General features: G+C 40.6%; 1 protein-coding gene across 2 annotated transcripts in view; it reads right to left on the bottom strand.

Moving 5' to 3' along the window:
• RPA1 (replication protein A1) overlaps positions 1 to 12,282 on the bottom strand; it is a 74,304-nt gene that overhangs the window by 45,228 nt on the left and 16,794 nt on the right. For both annotated transcript variants that reach the window (XM_039253787.1, XM_039253796.1), the window contains exons 2-4: positions 10,335 to 10,385; positions 8,688 to 8,766; positions 7,926 to 8,034 (exon numbers count right to left, since the gene is read on the bottom strand). In XM_039253787.1, coding sequence (XP_039109718.1) covers positions 7,926 to 8,034; positions 8,688 to 8,766; positions 10,335 to 10,385 — 239 coding nt within the window. The remainder of the gene's footprint in view (positions 1 to 7,925; positions 8,035 to 8,687; positions 8,767 to 10,334; positions 10,386 to 12,282) is intronic.

Below are 12,282 nucleotides of genomic sequence, written 5' to 3'. Positions count from 1 at the left end.
AAAGTGGGATAAAATATTTGAAACAGCTAATAAATAGTTAATATCCCTGGTTTACAAAGATCTCCCACGAAACAAAATCATGGACAAAGTGCATGGCAAAAAGGTATTCAGAAAAGAACTACGAAGAGTAAACAAGTATCTGAAAAGACATCTGACCTCACTAATAGGGAAATATAAATTAATGATAATTAACAATTATTTTTAAAAATCAGTGGCATACAGGAGCTCCTGGTGGCTCAGCTGGTTAAGTGTTGGACTTCAGCTCAGGTCATGATCCTATAGCTCATGAGTTCGAGCCCCAAGTTGGGCTCTGTGCTGACAGCTCAGAGCCTGGAGCCTGCTTCAGACTCTGTCTCTCTGTCCCTCCCCTACTTGCACTGTCTCTCTCTCTCTCAAAAATAAACATTTAAAAAAAATTAGTAGTATCCAATATGTTGACAAGGTTAAGGGGAAATAGGTATTCTTCCTTCCTTCTTTCCTTCCTGTAACAGCTTTCTGAGATACTATTCACATACGACTCCACTTCCCCCCCTCCGGGAAACCACTAATTTGTTTCCTTGGATTTGTTTACTACTCAGAAGCACTCACACAAAGTTACTGGATGTATTAATTGGTTTATTTTCTGTAAGAGATGTCCTTTGACCCCCACAACACTAACTCAAGCAATCTGTTCTAAAGAAGTAATAGCACAAGCATATAAAGATAAATGTACAAGGATGGTTGTTAAAGCTCTGTTTGGAATAAAGCTAAATGACCATCAAAAAATAAGGGGGACGGACAGACGTGGGTTGTCAACGGTGGCAGGAAAGAGTACAAGACATGCCACCATCCTGAGATGGTGGAATGAAGCAAAGCCCACAGGACTGAAACTTTATCCCTGACTGCAGAGAACCAAGCCTAAGTTGTTGCACTCAACCCCAGCATAGCTCTCCATCTTCTCCCATAACCATACCCCAGAGGACAGAAAAGTGGATAAAAAGCACCACTCAAGCACTCAAAGGTAGACTGGAGTGGAGGATAATAGGTCCCAAGTGGGAAGGTTGGCAAGGAGATGTATCCAGCTTAAACTAAGTTGGAGTGAATATGAAGTCTGACGGAACCATCCATATTAAGCATGAACAAGATAAAAAGAAATGACATGGCAACAATGCAACATGCAAAAATGTAAAAATACAAGGAACAAGGAAGGCAGAGACAAAGAATCCAATCTAGGAGAAAGCATAAGCCAAGAAAAGGAATAATACTTCCCAAGAGAGGTTTGGAAAATAAGACTAAGAATTCAATAAAATAAAACTCAAAAGATGAGATAAGAGATTGAGGAGAAAAGGGAACTTGAGAAGACAAAAACAGAACAAAAGTAATACCATTATACATCTAACACTTAAACATTATAAAACACCAGAAAACAGCAAGGAGAAAACTGAAAACTGAACTACTATTATGTTGCAAAATCTTGACTTAATCCAATGTATGCATTAGAAAAAAGACTAAAACAAACTGAGGACACAAAGGGAAGACAGTTATCCACATGTCAGTAAAAACTAGAACCAAATGAAACAGAAAACAGCATTAAGGAATAACACAGAAAGATTTAACTGAAAAGAAATAAATCTGTAAACTGAAAGGGCATACCATGGACCAGGAGGAAAAAAAAAAAAAAGAACAATGGCCATTAATACATAGCCTGGTTAAGGGGCGCCTGGGTGGCTCAGTCAGTTAAGCAGTTAAGCATCCTACTTCGGGTCAGGTCATCTAATAGTTTATGAGTTCAAGCCCCATGTTGGGCTCTGTGCTGACAGCAAGGAGGCAAGAGCCACTTCAGTATCTCCCTCTCTCTGCCCCTCCCCCACTCGTGCTCTTTCTCTCAAAAATAAACAGTGAAAAAAAAAAGACATAGCCTGGTTAAGTCACTGAACTTGAAACGTAATGAAAGAATTTTTCCATCGAATCCACAGAACCTATTTAAGTTTTATCACCTGTCTAAATGATGTCCTTAATAATCCAGTCCAGGATCACCTCTTATATTTAATCATCAAATCTGTTAAGACTCCTTCAATCTGGAACAGTCTTTCAGCATACACAATTTTTTTACTTTCATGCTTGAGATTTGAAAATCAGAGGTCATTTATTTTGTAGAATGTCCCTTAATTTACCTGAGGTTTCTTCATGATAAGATACAGATTATGCATCTTTCACAAAAATATAATATTAGTGATGCTGTGCTATTCTCACTGCACCCTATCAGGTAATATACAATTTCTATTTGTCCCTTTACTGGTAATGTTAACCTTACTCACTGGAATAAGGCACTATCTGCCAGGTTCCACCACTAGGAAGTTGCCTCTGTTGTGGGGAAGTACTTTAACCCTATAAATAACGTGTTACCCAGGAAACTTTCACCCACTTGTTTCAGCATCTGAGGTAGACTGCATGGGCCCCCAAAAGATATCCACGTCCTAACCCCTGGACCCCGTGAATGGGACTACAAAGAATTTTGCAAATGTGATTAAGTTAAGGACTGAAATGGCAAGATTTTTCCTGGATCCTTGGATGGGCCCTAAAAACAATGACATATGTATCCTTTAAGAGGGAGGCGGATCTGAGACAGGAGGCAATGTGACCATGGAGGCAGAGACTGGGTTGATGCAGCGAAAAGCCAAGGGATTCTAACCACCACCAGAAGCTGGAAGTGAAAAAAAACTGATTCTTCTAGAGCTATCAGAGGGGGTGTGCCCCTGTCAACACCACAATCTCAGCCCAGTGAAACTGACTTCAACTTCTGAACTCCAGGGGGAATAATTTATGTTGTTTTAAACCACCAAGTTTGTGTTAACTTGTTAAAGCAGCCAAAGGCCCCACTGATGTTTCTGTACAAACTAATATTATGATGGTTACCAAATGGTGACTTTATAATTCCATCATTCTTCCTACATTTATTAGATGGCATTCTATGTTAAGAAAAACCTTTCTCGGGGCGCCTGGGTGGCNGATGATTTTCTCTATTTTAGAATCTTAAGATCTTATCTCTCTACACAGTTCTAAAATACATTCATTCTGTAAATATCATTCCCAATGACAAAAAAAGCGAAGAGCTGTCCGGGGATGAACTTTCCACTTCAGGAAATTGTTCTCAGAATTCCTTCCTAATCTGCTCTAATAAAGACTGACATGTTTCGGGGCGCCTGGGTGGCTTAGTCGGTTAAGCGTCCGACTTTCGCTTAGGTCATGACTTCGCGGTTCGTGGGTTCGAGCCCCGCGTCGGGCTCTGTGCTGACTGCCAGCTCAGAGCCTGGAGCCTGTTTCAGTCTGTGACTCCCTCTCTCTCTGACCTCCCCTGCTCACGCTGTCTCTCTCTCTCTCTCCTAGAAATAAATAAAAATATTAAAAAACAAAAGAAAAATCTTTCTCTTCCCCCCGCGTATTCATTTATTCAGTACAGACTTATGAACTCCTATTCTATTCAATAGGTTGTAATCTGTTCCCATTTTCATTGTGGTTTATAAATTATCTTAGATTTGGCAAGTGTAAGATTCTGCAAGCCTTTTGACAGGGTCCCCTCTCCCTTTGAGCACTTCCTTACCATCTGACACATTAAGATATTCCAGGCTCGACTTGTAATTTCCAAGCCTGTAATAAGCCATCCTCCAAGGAGCCCTGGTTCCTTTCAGTGTGAAATTGCATTCAGAAACCAAGACCTGGTGCTAAGTGGGCTCACAGCTATTGCACTGTTCCCGCTCCAAAGCCCTCTTGGGATAGACCTAGGGAACACACACAAACAGACAGACACACACACACACACACACACACACACCTAGGGAACACACACAAACAGACAGACACACACACACACACACACACAAAACACACCCTGCACAACATATGTATACTCCTCCACCAACCAGATCCGAACAGACATTTTTCAAAAGAAGACACAGAGCCAGACAACAGGTACAGGGAAAGATACTCTACTTCACGAATCAGGGAAATGTAACTCAAAACCACAGTGAGACCTCACCTCATATCTATCAGAATGGCAATTATCAAAAAGACTAGAAATAACAAGTGTTGGCGAGAATATGGAGAAAAGGGAACCCTTGTGCACTGTTGGTGGAAATGTAAATTGGTGCAGTGGCTATGGAAAACACTATGGAAGCGCCTCAAAAAATTAAAAACAGAACTACCATATGATCCAGCAAGTCCACTTATGGGCATTTACCTGAAGAAAACAAAAGTGCTAACTCAAAAAGATAACTGCACCGCCATGTTCACTGCAGCACTATTTACAATAACCAAGATACAGAAACAACCTAAGCGTCCACCCATGGATGAATGGATAAAGAAACTGTGGTATACACACACACACACACACACACACACACACACACACACACTATTCAGCCATTTAAAAAAAGGGAGACCTTGTCATTTGTGAAAACATGGATGGACTTCCAAGACATTATGCTAACTCAGACAAAGAAAGGCAATTACCATATGATCTCTCATATGTGGAAATAAATAAGCTCAGAGATATCATAGAACAAACTGATTGGTGGTTGTTAGAGCAAAGGGTAGGGGGTGGGAGAAATGGGAGAACTGTTTTTGTTTTTAGTTTAAGTAAATTGAGTAGCAATAGAATTAAAATAAAATAGGGGCGCCTGGGTGGCTCAGTTGGTTGGGTGGCCAATGTCGGCTCAGGTCACAATCTCATGGTTTGTGGGTTCGAGCCCCACATCGGGCTCTGTGCTGACAGCTCAGAGCCTGGAGCCTGCTTCGAATTCTGTGTCTCCCTCTCTCTCTCTCTCTGTCTCTCCTCTGCTCACACCCTGTCTCTCTCTCTCTCGAAAATAAACATTAAAAAATTTAAATAAATAAAAATTTAAAAGTACAATAAAAACAGAACTTTAAAGTCCCAAACTGATTATCTATAACCATATCTATATCTATCTATCGAAAACCTTGAGTTCACGCTGAAACCTCCAATTCCAATCCAGAGTCACAGATTTCTCCCTTTGCTAGGTCTCACTGCCCTCAACATATTTATTAAGTCCATCTCCTCATATGTCACTACCTGCCACTGCTGCACCCAGGGATGCCCTCCTCCCGAGGCTGATGTTCCCCACCTAGTTCTAAGACAAGCACCGTCCCATTACAAACGAGCACCCTCCTCTCCCCACTTGGCTCTAACGTTTATGTCGGGCTACAGCACTCATTGCAGACCTCCTCTTATTCTGCTTGGATTCCCTCCTCATCCCACCTGGTCTCCAACATACCGCTGCTGTCCCCAGACCCCCATACTCCCAGGTGCCTTCATCCCTTGCTCAGGATCCAACGGCTACACAGATCTTGCCTCACCCACTCAGGCTCCAACAAGCCATTCTGGGCCACAGCCATTCTCCCCCGCGTGTGTTCTCCTTCCCTGCTGGTGCCCCAGCACCCTGTCAGGCCCACGAGGACACCCTCCTCACTTCGCCTGGGCTGACACCTGGTTCCAGACCACAGCCTCCACCACCCCTCCCTTGTAAGTATCTACCTCGCCTGGCCCCACCTAATGGCTTTGGACCAAATTATACACAAAGGAAGAGAGCATTAACAGTATTATATTGTCATTCCACTACCAAAATGATTTCCATCGATCCAGCAGTTATTGATAAATAAGTACAGTGAGATTTTTGGAATGATGCTCACTAAATCATAATATGGTTATTTCTAGGTTGTATCAATTTTAGACATTTTCCCCCTTCTTTGTACCTTTTTGTGCATTCCTTGATTCAATGATTCTGTGTCATTTTTATTAAAATAATCATCTCTATAAATCTGAGGACACAAAAAGAACTACCAATATATTCTAAGGAGCACTGGTGAAATACTTTAAATAGTGAAATGCTGTATAATATTAAATGTTAACTAAATTATGGTAAACCTATACAATGGCATCCTAAGTAATATATGACAGAGATTTATCTAAGGACATGTAAAACCAACCACTATAAACTTAAAAAAGAATATTATAAAACTATATTATGAAGGTGTTTAAGGAAAATACAAACTTATAAGTACTTATGTTCATAGAAAAATTCTGGAAGGATTACAACAAAATGTTACTAATAGTTATTTCTAGGCAGTGGAATTACAGTTATTTTTATTTATGTGAGTTGCATAATGTAGGTCTGACAAGTTTCTGTACAAAGCACCAAGACAAGAACACAAAATTCTATTGGGGTGAAGATGGTAACAGCAACTAAGTAACTGTCGACCTAGAATTCTATACTTAAACTGAGAGTGAAACAGACATTTTTATTTTTCTAATTTTATTTCTTTGTTCATTTCAGTAATCTCTACATTCAAAGTGGGGTTCACACTCACTACCCTAAGTCAGTCGCATACTCTACCGACTGAGCCAGCCAGGCGCCTGGTAACAGACATTTTTAGATGACAGATTTTCATCATTCACAAACTTTCCCTATAAAAGCTGCTAAAAGATATTCTTCAGGAAAATGAGAACTGAACTCAAAAGGAAGGAGTATGAAGGAGACAAATGGGAACTAACAAACAATGGGTAAATCTAAGTAATGGCGGTCTGTGTAGAGAATACTGATCAGAGGAAATAAAAACAAAATTGAACACTAAACACAGACCACTTTGTGACCTTTGTTTTATTTGAGAGGATGGTAAAAATAGTGGCCTATTTTAGAATTTCTGTTAATTCACATATGGATGGATTTCTTTTTATTGTGAGAGTACTCGTAAGAATCAAACAAACAAAAACAGCACAAATAGAATGTCTTTCAAACCAACAGAGGCAAAAAAAGAGGATTAAGGAAAAAACCCAGTCAATCAAGGCAAGAAAAATATAAAGCAAAAACATGGTAAAAACACAAAAATTAGAAAAAAATCAATAATAAATTAAGCAGAATAAGCTTACCAACTAAATCTCAAATTGGTTTCTAAAATTATACGCTGCTGGGGCACCTGGGAGGCACAGTCAGTTAAGTGTCCGACTCTTGATCTCAGCTCAGGTCATGATCTCAGTTTGTGAGTTCAAGCCCCATATCGGGCTTTGTGCTCATCAGAGGCACGGAGCCTGCTTGGGATTCTGTCTCTCCTTCTCTCTGCCCCTCCCCTGCTTGTGCACACACTCTCTCAAAATAAACATTTAAAAAATACTTTTTAATAAAAATTTAAAAATAAATAAATAGAAGTACATACTGTTTCTAAAAGATACCAAAGATTAAGCACAGAGAAGCTGAAAGTTAAAAGAAGGACAACAATATAGTAAACAAACAGAAAGCAAAAGTTACTAGGAAATGTACAGATAATACTGAAACATACACTGACATACCCTTGTTAAGATGGGAATGCTTGCTGTTTCTCATTTGTTTCTCATGTGTTCTGTGACTGAAAATAAAGAACTCAAAAGCCTCTCCCCAACAAAAAAGGTCCTATTATGGCAACGGTTATCCAGGAGTAACAGTTAGTCCTCAGCATACTCTATACTGGCTGAATAAAGTATTTACGATGAAAGACTCAAGATTGCAAAAAAGGAGCAGCGTTACATAATTAAATACACCTCTCTTGCTCTTTATAAGTGACCCCTTTTCATTAAAAGGTGCTTTAAAAGAGAATGGTAAAAACAGTGCTTCCGAAGAGATTAGAAATAAGAGTTGTGCGTCTGGCTTTAATCTCCTGCTTTGAAATTTCCAATTTGTTGACATATTTCTCTCCCTTTGGTGCCATGGTTTAGTCATCTGAGTTCAAATCTCAAGATCTGTAAACTCTAAGCTGGAAGCTCATCATTGTCTTTTTGATTCCTAAGTGAATTTTGGTATCCAATGGACTTCGCTGTTCAAAAATTAGTCCCCGTTGTAATTCACAATAAAATCAAAGAAAATCCTAAAAAATAAAAACAAAAACAACCCACCACATACCTTCCATCTTTCAGAGTGTTAACAATAAATCGGTTAATCTGGCATATGCAGTTGCTAGACAGCTGTTCTTTCTCAACGAGATGGTTCAACTGTGTTGCCAACATGAAAGCTGAAAAGCACAAAGATTTTTTTAGTTCCCACAACATTTCAGTCATAACAATCCGAAAGCTGATCACATCTGGACTGGCAAAGAAAACCAATGCCTTGTATGTTTCTGAAACTAAAACTATTCAGATTCTGCAAAGTGAAAAACAGTATGATTTACTATGCATTAAACATCTGCTGCTACTCTGAAATGTATTTCTTAAATTGCCCTAAATCATTTTTTCCATCATTCGGGTTTCACGATGAAGACTAAAAATATCTTCTCTATGTTCTTCACCTTGTGACTAGAGATGGCAAGCACATATTCTGCAAATTGTCTTTCTCGCTTGTGAAGCTTCCAACACAGAAATAAAAGCCCAAAAAGGCAAGTATAGGACAGCTATCCCATTATATTCACTAAATGTCAATATCACCCTGAGGGAAATTAATCAAAGAAAACAGAGCACCAGTTAGAGAAAATTAATTAAGCCAAGTGGCAGCTTTCCACTAGATCCAGGCTATTGTTAGAATGCTCTCTGCCGGCTGCATTTCTGTCTGCATGAGGTGCACGGCCCAGCAAATGTGTACCTCGGAAATGCCCCAGATTATTGCAATCAAAGTGCTGGGTGTGTTTTTATTATTTAAATACAAATTCCTGGATTTATACATCATACTCACAGGACAGAGTGTTCAATCCATCACTCATAAGCAGTCGATAACGGGGCGGACTATTCCCTGTAGTGATGGGACGGATGTTCTAGGAGAGAAAACGTGATTCATTAGACAGACTGTCTCCCCAGTCCCCGGAGACAATTACATATAAGTGGAAGGAGAGGGGGTCTGTCATTAGTTCAGCAAACACTGAACGGCCCGCCCATGCTCTTGACACCGACATCCAAAAGAAACTTGTATATGAGGATTTTCCCACCAGCTTCTCTCTAATATTATTTTTAGTATATGTGCTGCCGAAGCAAGCACCTCTCTAATATTTTTAAGCACAACATAGATGACAGTAAAATGAGTTGCTAACACTCATGTTCTCTCTCCCCAACTCAAATTTAATTGAAAATCAATTTTTAAAAAAAAGTATGATAAGGCATCTAATATATGCAAGGTGCTGTGTAGAAAACATGTTAAAAATACAAAATGAAAAAAACAAAAAAAATCCTTGCTCTTAAGGGGCTCACAAGTGAGGTGGAGAATGAGGCAAAGAGAGGTGTGCACGTGAGGGGCACAGCCAAGGCATTTATCACAACTTACAGGAAATCATAAGCAGCTCTCCACAGGAGGTGAAATACAGAAACGGAGCCTTAAGATGACTGGCAGCCAGTCTGGGAGTCACAAGGAGATCACCAGGCCTACTGACCCAGAATCTGCAGAAGGATCCAGGATTCTGCTTCTATTCGTCTTTTAAATTCCCACTAAAACATGAAGAACTGTGGGGTGCCTGGGTGGCTCAGTCAGTTAAGCGTCCAATTCTTGGTTTTGGCTCAGGACATGATCTCATGGTTTGTGGGTTCAAGCCCCGCACCGGGCTCTGTGCTGACACTGCGGAGCCTGCTTGGGATTCTCTCCCTCTCTCTGCCCCTCCCCTGCTTGCTCTCTCTGTCTCTTTCTCTCTCTCTCTCTCTCAAAAATAAATAAACTTTAAAAATGTTTTGAAAAATCTTTAAATGGGGGCACTTGGATGTCTCCGTCGGTTGAGCGTCTGACTTTGGCTCAGGTCATGATCTCACGCCTCACGGGTTTGAACCCTGCATTGGGCTCTGTGCTGACAACTCAGAGCCTGGAGCCTCCTTTGGATTCTGTGTCTCCCTCTCTCTCTGCCACTCCCCCACCGCTCACACTCTGTCTCTCTCTCCTTCAAAAATATACAAATGTTAAAAAAAAATTCTTTTTTAATTTTTTGAAAAACCCTTAAATGAATGATAGGGTTAATGAAGAATTTTAAGGAGACACTTTCATTGCAGGCCCATATAAGACAGAGTTAAGTAAGACAAACCTCAGGGCAGAAACAAAAAAGTAAGGAGGAAATAGTAATGATGTGTAGCACTACGGCATCCATCAATTGTAGAAAGAATAGAAAGGCAAAGGCTCAAATTTAAACCCCCAAAGTCTCACTCTGGCTAACATTATATCAAAGAAGAAGAAGAAGAAGAAGAGCCCTGGCTCCTCTCCTAAGGTTACCACAGGACCGGCTTATTTTTTGTGATAATGGAGAGAATTTCCTAAAGTGGACGAATCTATATGTGCTTCATCAAACGAAATGTGTAATTACATAAAAGTTTTTAAAACACTTGACGTAAAACATACACAGGTACTCACAATGACTTGCAGAACAGGTTTTATGGATGTATCTCCTTGTTGCATTATGGCCTGAAAGAGTAAAAACAGAATGAGATCTATATTCAATCGTGACCAAAATCTGACATATTTTTACAGTTTGGTACTTGGAATAAACCACAGACAACACTATTAAAGACACTTTTCAGAGCATGTCATCTGAAAATCTAGTAAGTTTTATCACTTTGGATAAATTAATAAAATCATAAAAGTGGGATATATGCTTAACAACAAGAATATAGTCACTATGTCCAAAATACAGGTATCACATGTGTATGCATTATTTAGAACAGCACATTAATTTGCCTATAGTGCCCATTAATAGATAATTAGATAAGTATGGGAAGTCTTTAAAACAATATTATGCAGCCTTAAAGAAATGTTTATATAACATTGGTGCCTCTTGAGAGAACAGCGAGTAGGGGCCGCATGGGGGAGGCAGACCTTACACTGAATCCCCTTTTTACATCTTTCGCATTTTTTTAAAGTAAACTTCACGCCCAACGTGGAGCCCAACAGGGGACTTGAACTCACAATCCTGATATCAAGACCTAAGCTGAGATCAAGAGTCGGAAGCTCAACTGACTTAGCCACTCAGGAGCCCAATACCTTTTGAATTTTAAATCTCATGTCTCTATTAGCCATTATGAAAATAACATCTACAAAAAACAGAACACCAATCAGGCTTTTTGTTTGTTTTTAAAAAGCCACCATTTAAAGGTGACCATCAGGGGCGCCTGGGTGGCTTAGTCGGTTAAGCGTCCGACTTTCGCTTAGGTCATGATCTCGCGGTTCGTGGGTTCGGGCCCCGCGTCGGGCTCTGTGCTAACTGCCAGCTCAGAGCCTGGAGCCTCTTTCAGAGTCTGTGACTCCCTCTCTCTCTGACCCTCCCCTGCTCACGCTGTCTCTCTCTCTCTCTCTCTCTCTCCTAGAAATAAATAAAACATTAAAAAAATTTTTAAAAAAATAAATAAAGGTGACCATCAGGGGGGTGCCTGGTTGGCTCAGTCGGTGGAGCATGCGACTCTTGACCTCAGGGTCATGAGTTTGAGACCCACATTGGCCCTGTAGCCTACTTTTAAATAAATAAGTAAATAATCTTTTTTAAAAACTTAAAAAATAAAGGCAATCATCAGAAAAAAACTAACAGCAGTGAAGACTGGTTCTCTGACCTCTGCTCTTGCTCCTGCCGAAATAAACAGGACTACCAACTAAAACACGGGACAAAAATACATAAACTTTTCAAATACTGACAAGAGGCAGAGCAAGACTGTGGTCCCTGAAAGAAGAGACATGAGTGAGGGGAACGCTACAATCCTCCCTCCTGGCTTCCTGCACGGTGCACTCCTGGATCAGAGTGGGGAGAAGAGAGCCCAAGAAGCACATGGCAGTCGTACTGAGCAGAGTTCAGGGAGGTGACTTAGCTGGATTTTGTGGAGGCAGGATACCAGAGGTGACAAGCGACACAGAGTTAGAGCCCCAATGACCCGCCCAGGGGCTCCCTGGAGTCTGTGGCTGAATTCTAAGCCATGGGTACACAGAATGCAACCTGCAAGGCCAGGCGAAGATGAAGTATTAGACAGCCATACGCTGGAAACGAGTGGAGCTCACACAGGCTACAGCACAGCTGAGCTCTCCCCAGCCTGCGTGCAGAACTCTCAATAATAAACACCTGCTGCCTTCAGAGACCCCAGAAAGGTCATGCTTCAAAAACGGGACGAGACTAGACCCAAAGTAAAAGCTATTCTGGACCCATTCCAGTCTCCAAGGGATCAGCTGATTTGCAAGTCAATCAATCGACAGGCTGCCAAAAAAAGTCAATATTCTTTACAGAAATTTTTAAATATTCTACGCAACAATATGGGAAGTCGGCAAAAAGTACTTCTGCAGCATACTGGAGCACTGGCTGTCACCGCTTGTGCGGTCTTTT

Source organism: Hyaena hyaena, unplaced genomic scaffold (assembly GCF_003009895.1).
Source record: "Hyaena hyaena isolate Hyena2069 unplaced genomic scaffold, ASM300989v1 scaffold_10, whole genome shotgun sequence".
Taxonomy (NCBI): domain Eukaryota; kingdom Metazoa; phylum Chordata; class Mammalia; order Carnivora; family Hyaenidae; genus Hyaena; species Hyaena hyaena.
The sequence above is the reverse complement of the archived record's forward strand: the minus strand, read 5'-3'. Positions and strand labels throughout refer to the sequence as shown.